General features: G+C 43.0%; 1 protein-coding gene across 1 annotated transcript in view; it reads left to right on the forward strand.

Annotated features, from left to right (window-relative positions):
- Positions 1-15,822, forward strand: part of tmem145 (transmembrane protein 145) — a gene marked incomplete at its 3' end in the record, with an annotated part of 48,185 nt that overhangs the window by 22,772 nt on the left and 9,591 nt on the right. Inside the window, exons 5-10 of the mRNA XM_080501083.1 lie at positions 120-221; positions 11,012-11,096; positions 11,617-11,688; positions 13,710-13,778; positions 14,475-14,555; positions 14,918-14,996. Coding sequence (XP_080357209.1) covers positions 120-221; positions 11,012-11,096; positions 11,617-11,688; positions 13,710-13,778; positions 14,475-14,555; positions 14,918-14,996 — 488 coding nt within the window. The remainder of the gene's footprint in view (positions 1-119; positions 222-11,011; positions 11,097-11,616; positions 11,689-13,709; positions 13,779-14,474; positions 14,556-14,917; positions 14,997-15,822) is intronic.

Consider the following 15,822-nt stretch of genomic DNA (forward strand, 5'->3'; position numbering starts at 1 on the left):
TTCACTGTGTCTCAGGAAGTAAAAAAAAAAAGCACAGTGCCTTTTTTGAGGGGGGGGATGTTGTTTTTTTTTTTTTTAATCCACACCCTGTTCCCTAACACACGTCTTTCCTCCCTCAGGTGGAAGGCGACGGGAACGACGAGGTCCTGAGCTGCGTGGGTGGCCGCAGCTTCCGCTCAGTGAGGGAGAGATGGTGGTACATCGCTCTCAGCAAGTGTGGAGTAAGTGCTGACCTTTGACACCGCCCCCCCCCGCCGTCTGCGTGTGTCTCTATGGCGGCAGCTTTTCTTACCCGCTGTGGTGACGCACTGCTGCTCTCATGCAAACAGACTGGGAGGGCTCACATGTAAACCCGCTCCCTGTGTGACTTTGTTTGTGTTCAGATTGTATCCCAACAAACAAACGTCATCATCTTCATCACCGTCGGCGTCATTATTGTCTGTGAAAAGGAGGACGGATTATTCTCCAGGATGCTTGTTAGAACGGAGGTCCTTGTTGTCCTGAAAAGCAGCTCTTTAACTTCGAAAATAGGAGTTTTTTTGTTTTTTTTTGTTTTGTTTGTTTATTAACCTGAGACCATGTTTAAAATGTTTGCTTTCAGACAAAAACAAAAAACCTCCAACAGATTTGAGGTGTGAGGCTGCAGAATAGAATATTAAAACAAAATCGCTCTAGCAAAAAGAAAATATACCCAGCATACCCTGAAGAAGGTTCTCGGAACACATTGTGTTTTAAGAATACTTTTCTGTGCTGCTTCTTATAAATTATAACTCTACCTGAGCATAAATGTTGTCTCGCTACAAAAAAAAACAATTTCCCCCAAACATATAACTTCAGGAAAATATATAGTTTTACATTTAACAATAATAAGAATAAGAATAAGAATGAAAGGTAGATGTGCCAATTATGTTTGCAAAAAAAATTACAAATCATCCATGACAAATTTACAGCCTCTTTAATAATGATTGAGTCCATGTTTACATTGACGGACAGGCAGAACTGTGTCGGAGTCTGAGTGAAGCAGGATGAGCAGAGCAGGATTACTTACAGTAGGTAGCTGGTAGTTAAACACCTATAAAGGCTTTATAGTTTAGTAGTATGCTGTAGTACAGCACAATACACAGTAGTATTTACACATTTGTGTCAATGCCGCAATATGATTCAGCTTCTGGACTGATTTAAGAGAGGCTCGGTTTTATTACAATTACTGTTGTATTTGTGAAGCCGAAACATTTTCAAGATACCAGGATACTTAGTCCTTTGTGGCCGAGATTACAACCTGGAGAATTCAGCAGTCCTTCACAGGAAAAGCACAGAGCGACCCACACGCTCGCTTTCAAACCTACGCTTAGTTTACTAATTTACTAATTAGCCTCAAATGCATTTTGACTGGGAGGAAGCCGGAAAACACACGCTCACACACACAGAATATGCAAAGGTCTGAATTAAATTCCCACTTAAGGTATTGTGTCTTTTCAAACTATAAAATATTAAATATTTGCATGGAACCCATTCACACAAATGTATTTATAAAGCTATACAACTATAAGGATCGTAATGTTCTATTGGGGGATTTCCATTTCCATCCTTGATAGAACTATAGGTGACAGGAGTTAATGTGGTCATCTATATGTATAACTTAAATGTCATCGCTCAATAGAATTATGTTTCATCCAAACTGATGCGTCTCTCGAAGCACATACACACCACATCCACGGATCAAAACCGAAGCTTCTCGCATATTACCACTGATCAGTTATCAGTTATCTGCCTCCGGATTGCCTCTGGACTCTCTGAAGCGCCTTATCTGGACCTTCGTACAGCAGCGCTCACTGCGACGAGGCAACCAAACTCTCCACATGCAAATCTTAAGCCGTTCTAAACATGGCTTTACATGCACTGCACTGCAGCCTATTGATTATTTCTCTTCAGGCCGCGTGAAGCATCGTATCATGTCATTATGGCGACTCGGTCTTGTGACAGTAATGGAAGAAAAGGAGCAAAGTGGTAGTTGCTGTGTGTTGTTTGTTGATGCCAGTCCAGACTGGGGCAGTTACTGAAGAAATCATGAGCTTGGATAATGATAGGTTGGCAGTGATACATCCTCCTACGCGGAGGGCTTCAGTCAAGGGCAAATCCTGTGTGTGTGTGCGCGTGTGTGTGCGTGTGCGTGTGTTGTTAGTGTGCAGTGTTCTTATGAAAGAAGGCAGACAGAGTAACTGCGTCCCATTCCTATCTGTATGTGTATCAGTATATCTTATCACTGACACTACTTCAGCAGAGTCATGCTCCTGAATCTGTGTGTAATTGTGTGTGAGTGTGTTCATCTCTTGTATTTTGGGGCTTTTTTCGATTGTTTTTTTTTTTTTTTTCGGGGGCTGTTTTGTGTGCTGCCAGTTGAGAGCGCAGGCTGAAGAGGGATATGATTAGAATGGATGCTTCCCGCGAAGTGTGGTTTAGTGTCACGCCAGTGTCCGCTGAAAGACACGCTGCCTAATGCTGTTGGACTCGAGTATAAAAGCTCGCCTCCGCTCCCGGCGACATATGCGCGCCGCGTCCCACAGCCAATTTCCACCCCTCATCTCTCGCCACTTGCCTTCTCGCTTCCGGGTTTTTTTTTTGCCTCCACACCTCTTCATCTCTCCTACCTACCGTCGCTCACAATCTTCCGCTCGTCCCGCTCTCTTTCAACTCTCCGTCACCACGCTGTGCTGTGCTACACCCCATTTCATATCTATTTACCTCTGCACCTCACGCTCCTCTCCGTCAGCCTGTCCCTAATTGTGTTTTCCCTCTCCATCTTGCCATCTCACTGGTCTCATTTCTTCTTCTTCTCTCGCTCATTTGATGCGTTTTTCTGTTCCCCGGCACCCTCACTTTTATCTGCGACTTCATATTTCCCCTCTTTGTTCCTGTTTCTCTCTTATCCAAGTTTTCCTTTCATCTACTTTCCGTCTCACTTTTTACCTGAGCTGAATTGGGCACAATTCCATATCAGCCATTCAGACCTTAAACCCGAAGGGTGTCTGCTCTCCACTTTCTCCCCGGCAGGAAATAAGTGGAGCTTGTGGTGGTGTTCGTTATTTACGATTTCTCGGCAATTTTACTTGATTAATCACAGCAGGAATCCTTTAGGCAGCAAATAATTATTATTTCATCAGGGGGAAATACCGGTGTGACCTGTGGTGACCTCAATTGTGTTTATAATGACGGAGCAGAAGATCTCTGACAGTTTACTAGTGTGGAAAACCTTAATTCCTTCTGTATATGAAACATACTGTGCAGAAGTCTGAAGCTTCAAGGCTTTCAAAGTTCTCAAAGTTTTGATCGATCATTTTTGTCCTTGAAACTGATGCAAATATGAAGCGTAACACTGAAATCAGTAATTGCTGCATTCGCCTTCAAAACATCCTCAAATCTTCTGAGAACTTGCACAAAGTTTTGAGAGGAACTTTGTAGAGCGCTTCTTCCACGTGTGTTCAGTATTTTTTTTCTTTTCACTTTTTTTTCTAGTCTAAGCTGATGTAATGTAATGTAAGCTGACTCCATGACGTTGAGATCCGTACTCTGTGTGGTCCATACAGTCATTTAACAAAGTCCTCTTTACATTAACAAGATTTTTTTAATGTCACTCGCTTGAATGTTATGCAGCAGAGGACAGCAACTTTCAATAACTTCATATCCAATCAGATGTTCCTTGATGATATTACCTTCTGATAATTGATGTCAAAGAATACAGATTTGTATAGTATATGGCTTATATTTGCACATTTCTAAATCTTGCATGCATATGAGGTTAATTGATCCATCAACGTTGCCAAGTTACGTGAGAAACGTGCATGTGGCCTGCCTTTGTTCGCGGTCTGTGACTGTGTGGCTCGAACGTGGATAAATGGAAAGTTTGCTGGAAAAATAGAGTATAATAATAAAAGCAAACAACTTTGTATGGCCAATAAAATACTTAAGCAGAAGGACTTTTTCTGCGTCCTTACATTTCTATATCAGTGTGCAGTTGAAGGTTTTGAATTGGAAAGCATCTGTACCTCTTTATAAAACTGTTTTGACGTTCCACAATACAATATCCTGTCAAGTAGCACGGATTATAGACACTGTTAATTTCAGATAAACCAAAATAGAGGAACTCAACAGCATAGCTTCATTACTTGCAATTGACCTGGGAACTGTTGTGTAAGTGTTGAGTTTGTGGGGCTTACAAACACAAGTGAAGAAAAAGGAAAGCTTTTAATTGCTCTAATCAACTTCTGCCTTATTATTCTGAGTAGAATTGTTGTTAATGAAAAAGAATTACCTCAGTGGGGAACCAAGAAAGAGCTGAAATTAGACGGGCTGTTAATGGGCCTGGGCCAAAAAAAAACCCCCAAAAAAACAGCCTAGATTTTGTGGTGCCAAGTGACTCATCTTGATAAAAGAATTGGTGTAGAAACCCAAACACAGAGCCACTGTATTTTATCCAGGTCTAGTGTGTCTTTTATGAAGACTTGCATCAGTGTTACAAACAGGAGTTATCTTCTTCTGTGGCAGATGGGGAGCCAGTTTGAACTTGAAATGCTGAACTACTTTAGTGCAGTAAATAAGAAATAATGAGATTTTTTTTTTTCCCCCCAGCTTTATGAGTCTGGTGTGGCGGCGGCGGCACAGTGGGGCATGGTCTGCAATACAAACGTGTCCAAGTTAGAACCCGAGCCACATTTTCTTGTGGATAGTTTGCATGTTCTCCCTGCGTCTGTGTGGATCGACCTCCCACAGTCCGAAGAGCCGTTGATGCCGAAGTCGGCGACGGTGATTGTGTGCGTCGCTGTGTTTGCCTTCTCAGGTGGAACACTGACTTTAAAAAGCTGAGATTGTGGTGATCCAGGTCCTTGACCCTCGGTGGGTCGTCCTGTGACTCAACGACGACGAAAGATACGAAAGTGAATGAGAGTGATTGTCTCTCTGAGTCGACTGTTGGCTCCTCAGGTGTTTCGCATCTTTTTTAAAAGGCTGTGAATGTTACCGAGTCGCAGTCTCTGTTGGGATTAGAAGATGGATGGATGAATCATGTGGGTGATGTTTTCTTCACCCATAAGGGAAATGAACAGGTATAATGGTTTATAGATTGCAATGCTCACAGTGTGAACACCAAGCTCACGTCGTGTGACAAATTACATTTTTCCTTGATTTGAAATTGCTTTCTTTATTAGTTTACGATGTCTCGCTTGTAAACTATTACAGATTTTGTTGAGGGGAAAAAGCAGCCATTACGGTTCCTTAAAGTGCAAAATGATGTCTCTTCAGTTTTTATGTTCAGTTCTCCAAAACTCAGAGAGGAAAAAAAAACCCAAGGTTTATTACTGTGGTTTTGTAGTTCAGATTAATTGTTGCAGCCATATAAAGTAAGTTTAGAAATATGCACAGAGGTGCATGATCATAGTCTTGAGCTGCATTTGGACGTTAAGGGTTCGACGCCTTTGCTTGTGCCGCGAGTAAGTGGCACCAGGGCAGCTCAAGTCGTGTCCCGTTGGCTGTTGAAGCATTTCACTGGCCTGCACTGACGTCTGACCTTAGGCCATTTTGACGACAAGCTTGAACACCGACTGAGCCGCACCTTTTCACCCAACACCCAATCGCCGCAGCAAAAGACTCGCAGGACGGCGTTCCGAGAAGCACGGCTGTCATAGCTGTTTATGAAGGGACATCTGTTGTGAACCACCAGGTGAGTTTATGAGTCGAGGTTAGCGCTTCATAGCCCGTGAAAGCAGCCATTTAATTCTGTGCACTCGTTCAGGTCACGTGCTCCGGAAGAGGCATGTCTGAAGGTTGTACATGGCGTGAAGGCAAACCGGAAAATGAGATGGTGAAGTCTTCAAAGATTTGCTGCTCTCCCCGTTGTGTCGAGAAGCACTACGTCTCACCTAACCAACCTTGACAGCCGCAGATAGACGTGATGGAGAAATCTGACTTGTGACGGAGCCCGGAGATATAAATATGTATTTTAATTGATGTTTTGCGGAACTGCAGAGCACATAATACATTCAGTGATTTCACATTAGAGTGACAGGCTCACAGTCCTCAGATATATTGGAAACAAAACAGGGACAATAACAAGACGTGGGTGTCTTTCAAAGTGGATATCCATTAATGAAAACAGCAATTTAAGAAAAAAAAAAACTTGAGTACTTTATTGCTCCAATTGAATCGTATTTACACATCTTTCAGTCCAAAAGGTTTCCTCTAAAATGTTTCTGGTCTCTGCCCACTGATGTGAAAGAATTCCAGCGTGGCAACACTTTCCTAAGCCTGTAGTTTCAGACAATCAGATCCACTTGTCTTTTCCTTTAATTGGAGCTGGAGATTGAGATTTTGTTGTCTCCTGCATGTATTTTTTGGGATAGTCTGCGTTTGACGCAACTCAAAGCCACGACTTGAGCAATTTTCAGTTCTGTAGAAAAGTAAATAGTTAATAAGGCTATGACGATCTACCTGTTGAATTAAGAGAAAGAGCTAATTTATTTACCACATTTATGGAGTCTTGGAGCGAAACGGACTAATCACAGCCGTGATGCAATCTGCATTTGAATGCTGCCTTTGGAGAATGGAGACCCTGAATTAAGGTTACTGTGGCTTTGACACGATGTTTGGTGAGTGTAAGTGAATATACTCCCAACCTGATGGATGTATCCCCACTTGACTGATTTTTTTTTTTTGTCCACTCAGAGATATTAAAACTAAATCACAAGCAGTTCAGACGGATTACATCAAATCAGCGTCATCCAGAGTGAAGGTCACTAAACTCTAAACTCACGCTAAGTTGTGAATTTTGGATGAATACCAAACCTCCTGTGTTTCCACATTAACAGATGTTGTCAGCATCTGATCCATTGACATTAAATGACATTTGCTGATGGGTCATAAGCAGAGCTTTTTTCCTTGAAAAGCTAAAGTGTGAGTGTATTTGACATGTGATTGGCACATCTGTGACATTCCAGTTGGTCGTGGATTTAAACATTTCTTTGCATCAGCTCAGTTATTGTTTTAATTTTGATACAGAATTGTGTTTTGTGGTTGGAAAATCTTTGCTCGAGACAAAAATGTATGTCGATCTTTTTTAAATGCATCCCCAGCAAATCCTCTCGTCTTATTTAAATGCTGCTGATTTAATGAAGCACCCTTCTTTCACTCCGTGGTTGTTGAATTACATGCCTGCCAATCACTTTTAGATTTAGTATCTGGGTGGTGTCGAGTGCAACGCAGCCTCAGTGTAAGTTTTCAGAGCGTGAAGTCAATGGCACTCGGCTGCACGCCATTACCAAACATTTATGTCCGCAAGTCACACGCCGCCGACTCTCAGAAGTCCCTTTCTTAAATGCACTAAGCAGCTCCCCGTGAGGCTGCGAGATGTGTTGACTGTACAGATGTTTAAGTGAGAACACCTCCGGTGAGTGATATATCAGTAGAGTACATCGAAGTGGGTGCCGTTTACACCCACGGCAGCCTGAAGCTCAACTTGCGACTCCCCATCTGTCCTGCAGAGAGATTTCCCGCTGTGAAACTGCCACTTCGTCTCTCATCGCTCCTTCCTCCCACTGCTTCCATCGCTCTCTCCCTCTTTGCATATTCTCCCCTTTCCTTCACGCTGCCTTTCTCTCCACCTGTATCCTAAACTTTCTTTCTCTCTGCATCTATCTCTCTCTTCATCTCCGTCTCCTTGCTCTTTGTGTCTGTATTGATTTTGTGGCAGTGCACGCTCCATGCTTCTCGCCCTTTTTTGATGGAGGGAGTGAGATGGAGTCTCGGGCTGCCAAATGAAATCAAAGTCTCTTTTTTTTTCTTTTTTTTCCTCCTCTCACTCCCTCTTTCTGTTCCCTCGCTCCACCGCAACAAGCGCAAACTCCATTGGCTTTGAACTTGTGTGTGTGAAATGAGCTCTCTGTGCTCTGATTGTCAACCCGTCTCTGAGCCCTCTCTCTTGTCCCAGTCCCCCCTTTTTTCCTCTCCTCTCAAATTCCCTTTAATGTGAGTGTTTGCGTAACCCCCCCCCCCAAAAAAAAAAAAAAAAACCTACTGTCAAAACGTGTATATAACTCCAACATTGCTGTACCAGCAAGGTAGTTCCATGGGGCTTCTCGCCTGTTTACATTACCCAGATATTCCTTCTGTGACATCTTTCATAACATTGCAGAGTAGGCCAATTATATCAGATTGACACGTAAGTATAATGAGCCTAACAAATAATTGATGTGTCACGCTGTTAATAATTAAAAACAAAAATTAAGTGAGTGAAAACTGTTGCTATGGATATGATCCATTCATTCTTCCTGTTAATCTGGGTCATTCTGCACACTTTGCAGCACAGTAGGCGAAGCAGCCCAGATTCCTCTTTCCTCCCTTCTTTCTCCACCAGCTTTTTAGCCTCACCTGGGGGATCCTGAGGTGCCTTCGGGCCAGCTGGGAGATCGACTGCATGACACAATTACACTCAGCAGTTCAATCCAGAGCCGGCTCTGCACCAAAAACCATGAGGGCATTTTAGTCCCACTGTCGCAGGAACTGCTGGAAGAAATCTTGGGCTCTGTTTTTTGAAGATGTGTGGGCCTCTTTTTGTGTGTGTGTGTGTGTGTGTGTGTGTGTGTGTGTGTGTGTGTGTGTGTGTGTGTGTGTGTGTGTGTGTGTGTGTGTGTGTGTGTGTGTGTGTGTGTGTGTGTGTGTGTGTGTGTGTGTGTGTGTGTGTGTGTGTGTGTGTGTGTGTGTGTGTGTGTGTGTTATCGCAAACATCTCATCTTCATTATAAATGACATCGCTAAGCTGCAAGAGAGACGAGCAAAGGAAGATGCCACTCCCGTCAGTCACGTGGCGATCTGGTGTGGAAAATGGACATCAGTGCTGCACAAAGTGATTAATCAGGCCACAGTCTAATGATCAACAGCAAGCTGACTCCATTAGATTTTCTCATCATCATTGTAGATGATTGGTAAACAGTTTGGTTTGAAATTACAGCTCGCTAATGTGTTGACGTCGGAATATGGGACATGTTTAAATGGCCTTGAATACGATGAGCCTCCATGGTGGTTCGTACGCTCACCTCATGACAAGAAACCTCAAGCCCATAGCTCTCCTGTGTTGTTTGCGTGTTCTCCCTCTGCAGGGGTAAATTTTTCTGGGAATTTGAAGACGAGGTGTGTTCGCTGGATTGGTGACTCTGCATTTGGCCCACAGTCCAAACTCTGAGGTTCAGATGATAATCATGACATTGTTTGGAGATTGTTGTTCCTAATCTTTCCATAGACGCACACTTTCATTAAAAGAACAGCTCATAATGCAAAAAAACTCCGAACTGAATTGCAGATGGCAGCGAGGCGCCCAACAGTGATGCATCAGTGAAAGCGAGCTACCTTATCATTAGCGAAGTAGCATTTGCTCTCATGTTCCATCCCACGAGGGTGAGGTTGTGAGAATAGTCATGCTAAAAACTGCAGAAATGGAAAGGCTTTTGCAGACATTTCACTGGGGAAAAACACAGTGGCAGATATGATTTCAGTTTGCAAAAACATTTCACATTAATAAAAAACAAGTGCATTGAAAAGGGAATATATTTGAGGTGAATTGTTTTTTTGTTGTTGTTTTGTTTTGTTTTTTCTTTTTTACAATAAAACCCTTAAAGTATTGCTGCAGCTCCTGTAGCTCTGAGTTCAATAAAGCAGTTCTAGAAAAGGCAACATCCTCACCTCACAGCCAGCAGCCTCGGTTTAATCCCTGAATGCATCCCATTCTGCCCGTGTGGCGTTTTGGATGTTCTCCTTCGACATCTGTTTCCTTCAGGTGCTCCAGCTTCCTCCCACAGTCAAAAGACATTGCATGCGAGGTGAATTTGTGACTCCAAATTGCCCTTGCGTGCAAGTGATTGTCCGCATGAGTGTGTTATCGACGTGTTCCAAGGTCAGGTCATGGAGCCAGCTGGGACCAGTTCCAGCTCCTGCAATCCTGAGTTGAATGACACTGTTAAAGAAATTACACTGTTAAAGAAATTACACCGAATGATCACAATGCCACACGGTGGTGTCGTGGTTAGTACCCTCAGTTTGAGACAAAGTCTGTGGTTGGAATAACACCAGAGCCGCATAGTGCTACAGTGGTTTTTACCTCCCAGAAGCTGAAGACATGACTGTTAGGTTAATTTCACCCTGGGTATACCCCGGCTTGTGGCCATTGGTCATTGGGATTGGCTTCCTGGGACCATAAATTGCTTCAAGCTGGTGTAGTAGATGAGTTGTTCAGTGGTGTAGGGGATACCCATTTTTCTTTCCAACAATCTCAAGATATGCATTGAATTGGAGAATTTCCCATAAGAGGGAGAGTGTGTGTTCACGCGCGTGCGTCTGACCTGCCTCTCACCCATCCCCAGCTGGGATTGGCTGCAGCTCCCGTGCAACCGCAGCTTGGTGAGGGTGGCTATTGAAGATGGATGGAAAGACCACATTGCTATCTATTTTTTTTTTTTTTGGTGAAATGATTTTATGGGCATGAGCATTGTGGGGTAAATATTTATATAAAAACCAAGATGCTGTGATATTTGATTTTGCTGCTAAAGTGCAGCTCCGAGTAAAATCCTTTAATGTTAAAGTACTTATCCCATCTGGGTGATCCAGAACTCTGAGGTTTTTACACTTTAACTTTGAAGGGGCTGCTTTTAAGTGCAGCCCATCATTTTTTTTCTGTCTCTCTCCTAAAAGGTCCTGCAGTTCTCAGTTTTATCTTCAGTGTGATAATGAAAAAGCAAAATGTCTTGAGGATGATGTTTAAATATAAATCTGAGCAATCATTACTTCCCTCTGTCATTTCAACCCACCGAGCTGTCCACTGCAGCATAAAGCATTAATGTGCATTTTGTACAGATCACAAAACCTTTAACAGTGCAAACGAATACATTTTTAATCTCACCTGCCATCCTCCGCCTCTTCCTTTGTCTCCCTCCTCTCTCTCTCTCTCTCTCTCTCTCTCTCTCTCTCTTTTGCAGGGCGATGGCCTGCAGCTGGAGTACGAGATGAAACTGACCAATGGCCAGTCTTTCTGGACGCAGCATTTCTCTGCAGATGAATTTGGTAAGAGTGATTAGACAGACAGACGGAGATTACAGAACAAATCGCTGACGGCACAAGCCAACACCACTTAGCACAGCCAATAAAACACAGTGGACTGAACAAATTACAATAATGAAGGGACAGCTGAATGAATTAATGATGATAGATGAACTGAGAGGGAGGGATGAGAAGAAGAAGAAGAGGTTGTTGGATCTTCTAAATGAATTATTCCTACTTTCCAGTTCTTCTGCTTCCACTGCAGCTCCTTCTATCTCTGTTTCTGAAGTAATCCGATATTCTCATCAAGTATGTGCCCCCCCGGATGTTTCATCTCTTTTTCTATTTATGTTCTTGCCCTCCTCGATTGTCCCTTCTTTCCATTGTATTGACTTTTCGTGAACCCCGGGACTCCCCTGCTTTCCTCTTGTGCATTGACTGCGTGTCTTCTCTCTCCCTCTCTTTTCTATAATCTTCATCAGTTATTCCGTTCCCTTTATATCTTTTTCCTTTTGACTCCTCTTCCTCCATCTCTTATTTACAGGAATCTTGGAGACGGACATCACGTTCCTGGTCATCTTCTCCCTGGTGTTCCTCCTCTCCTGCTACTTTGCCTGTAAGTACTCTTTCTGCTTTCATCTCCTTTTTTTCCTGACATATCCTGACTTTCACAGCCCGTGGCAATCATTAAGTGCCCCCCTTTTCTTTTTATACCTCCAGTATAAAATCTACATGTTTCCTGATGGATTAGAAGTAAGGTCTCATGTCTTAAGTGATGGTGGAACATGTGCCAGTCTGCACTGGTGAGAGCTGCACTGGGGTTTCATGTAAAGGGGAACGGCTGAGCTGAGAAGGTCGTGGTCGCAGTAAGCTTATTGAAGCGAGGTCGTCACACGAAGGACAGAAGAAAAAGCCCTGGAGCGGCTGAGAACAATAACTACAAGGAAAGAGTTGCCATTCAAAGAAAAAAAAAAAAGAGTAATTCTTATCCTTCAACATGATTTTTTTTTCTGTGCAGCGACATTTCTCCCTTTAAGAAGAAAAAAAAGACTTATCTGTCATCTTTTGGCTCTTGAACTGCTGCAGCTGGGTTGACTTGGAGTGAAATCTGGGCTTTTATGATATGTGTAGAGAGCACTTCAATTTGAAATTAGTTTCTTTTCTAAACATTTAGTTTCACAAAAAAAAAAAAAAAAAAAAAAAATTGTTGAAAAAAGTAAAAACAAAACTTGGTGCAGCCAAACTTTCTTCTCTTAATTTCTCCGACCTCCTGAGATCTTACAAAGCTGATCGTATCAAATGATCCTCCACAGTTGATGGACCTGCTCAGCCGCCATGCAGTGAGAGATAAAGCCTTGAGCTCTTTGTCCATGAAATGCTTCTGAGGAGACTTGAAATAGTTTTATCTGTGGTCCAGAAAGTAACTCCAATTTACTTTACTGGCGAAGCCTCTGAGATCATGAGCAGTTCTGCAAAGGGAGGCTTTTGCCACGGTGGCAGCATGGACGTCCAAAAAAATACACCATGTCCAGTAAAACATACGGATTATATATAAACCACAAGATAACACTAAGACATCTAAAGCACTTTAAGAAAAGCAACAACATTCCTCCTACAGAATCTTACAAATAGGGTGCATTTGTCAACAAATCTGTGGTTGATGGCTCAACAATATTTTTTCAAGTTTTTTGCCCCCAATCAGTTTTAATATATGGTACAATAACAGACAACCAGTTTGTGAATTCAGGATATTGGAATCAATCCATCAGTTTTTTTTATTGGTAATAAAAGGAAAGCAGATTTATTTCAAAAGTAATTTCAGTGGTTTATATCTATATTTTTATATATATATAAATCTATAAATCCTCTCAGGAGTGATGCAGTGTCATACAATAGGCTGGCTTGCTTCATTTGATTCTGCCATTGTTAAGATCTTAGAGAGTGAATGAACTGCTGTGTTTACTCTTCTAAGTATTAGACGGCAAGTTTACTGACAGATCTTGGAATTTAAATGAGTTCGTGCGAGTTTTATTAAAAATAATCGAGAGGAAAAACTTCAGATTTACCTCTGCCTGGAAATATAAAAAAAACTGCTTTTGTGAAAAGAATGAAAAGGTGGACTCGAGACATTTTTTTCTCGTGTTGCTGCTTTCTGTGGAGGTCACGGGAGAAACCATCAGCACTCGGTGAGCCGAATCAGTGGCGAGACGGGCCAGCTGAGAGTGTGCGTGGACGTTTATGACCCGTCCTCCCCCTGTAAAATTCCCTCTTGGGCCGCGGCTGTTTGCCGACATGTTTATGTTTTAAAATAGGTTGCTTACATACGCATTAGGAATACATCCTCGCAGATTAGGTGGCGAGAACGGAGAAGATGAATAAGGCTTCATCCAGAGATGGGCATCACAAGATGGATGCATACTAATGATTGCTTCCCCAAATCATCCATCCCTTGTTCTTGTTTTCTTTTTCCTTCTCCCTGTACCTCTCGCTCTGCTCCACCATCTGTTAGCATATCTGCATCCTTTTTATCTACACACACACACACACACACACACACAAGCACACGCACACGCACACACATGCGCGCACGCCCCTCTATCACCTCTATCTCATTCTTACTTTTTTTTCCCTATACAGACAATTTGAAGGGAAGACAGCTTCTTCACACCACCTACAAAATGTTTATGACTGCTGCAGGTGTGGAGGGTGAGTGTTTAACACACACACGCATGCACGCACTCACACACACTCACGCACACACACACACACTCTGGAGATGACAATGAGCCTTTTGCACGGCTGCTGCAGCATCTCATACCTTAATCCCCACTTCAAGAGTGGAGATATTATCGCCCTTATTAGCCTCTGAATAGGAACCATTGCAAACAGCGGAGCCGAGTTCCAGTGTTCAGCAGAGCATACTGTTGCTGATGAATCCCACCACCCTTCTCATCCTATCCAATCCTCTTTCTTCTTCCCCCTTATCTTTCGTTCTTGTTTCTCGCTCACATGCCCCCCCCCCGTGCCACCCCCCTGAAATCTCCCCTCGAGTCTCCTGCCACCCCCTAAATTCACTTTCAACCTCAACCTCCCGCTTTCTCCAGCCTTCTTCTGCTCTTCTTCATCAATTCCTCTTCTCTTCTGGCTCACTTTTCTCACCCCATTGTTCTCCCCCTTATCTACCCTCATTATCATGTCCTCATCACTGCTTCTCTGTCTTTCCTTTACTCCCTATGTCCTCTTGTCTTTTTTTCTTCTTCTTGTGTAATTCTTGCTCACCAATCTCTGTCCAGCACTCCCCCCCCCCCCCCTCCCCACACACACAAACACACACACCCACACCCCCTTCCCCACTACCTTTTTCCCTAATCCTCTCCTCTCTGCATCTTTTCCACTTGGCAGTGCTCAGCCTGTTGTTCCATTGTGTCTTCTGGGGCCTGTATGCTCGAGATGGAGTTGGCACTGGCAGCCTGAAAATACTAGGTGAGTTCCTCTGGTGCATCGGTCACCGACTGAATGACTGACACTACCACTGCATTAGAAATTCACTCACTCACCGCCCGAGCAGAATCAGCAAGTGGACAATGATGGATGTGTGCATGGCTGAAGAAAATTAATAGCCGGTTTCATGGGCACAGGCAGGATCACACATGATTTTTCTTTTTTCTTTTCTTTTTTTCTTAGAACCATGTGTGTCTAATATGTGTGTGGTGACCTGATTTTTATCATTCCCCTCTGATTTTGCAGATTCGGAAACCACAACCTAATTACCCCTTCTGTTTTCTCATTCTCATTTTCTCTCTCTCTCTCTCTCTCTCTCTCTCCCTCTCTCCGTCCTTCTCCAGGGAAATTACTGTTCTCCGTCAGTTTCCTGGTGTTCCTTCTGATGCTAATATTGTTGGGCAAAGGTTTCACTGTCACCAGGTGGGAGGGATGCACCTTTTATTTATCTTTTTTCTGTGTGTCTGTGTGTGTGTCCTTGAATGATTCCTCTCTACATTGTTGGTTCATGCAAAAATGTCACTTTTGTTGGAGTGTGTTTTAGCCGTCACTGTGTGTCACTGTCAGGTCTGCCTGTCATTGTCTCATAACGCGACAATGGTTGACAACGCTCTGTCAAAACGTCACATCGCTCTGGTCAGGTGGAAGAACCCTGTGATGGGTGTGATGGATGATTGCGACCCACACCAATCAGCCAAAACAATATGACCACTGATGGGTCAACTAAATAACATTGCTCATTCATTCATTCTTTCTCTGTACCTTGTTCCCGATACTTGCAGCCCACGAATTAGCTGTGTTCTCGGTTACGATTTGGCCCGCTGATATTAGAGATGTTTTTCATTTGTGCAGCGAAAGGGGAACTTATAATGTTGTGGTATTGCAAGGGAAGCAATACATTGCAATACTCGCACGGATGTGGTATAAAAAATGCACAACCATATGCATAAAATATGATTGTGTGTCATTACACGTCAGTACAATATATTTTAAAACTGACACAGTATCATAAAAACTCCTATTGCGGTGCTCATGGATTGTTATTTTCCTTCGATTGTATTTGCTCTGATGTAAAGTGTAGTTTCTGTGTTTTACGTGCAAAGCCTGCACACAGAGTTATTTGGGGTTTACTGTTCTCTGAGCAATGTTTCATGGACATTTGTACGTGACGAAGCAGTGAGACTGCATAATTGATGATTTACAAATGCTTTTGTTTGCCCGGAACATCAGTGTGTCTTCGTCCCACACC

This window comes from Blennius ocellaris, assembly GCF_963422515.1.
Source record: "Blennius ocellaris genome assembly, chromosome: 8".
NCBI classification, from domain to species: Eukaryota; Metazoa; Chordata; class Actinopteri; order Blenniiformes; family Blenniidae; genus Blennius; species Blennius ocellaris.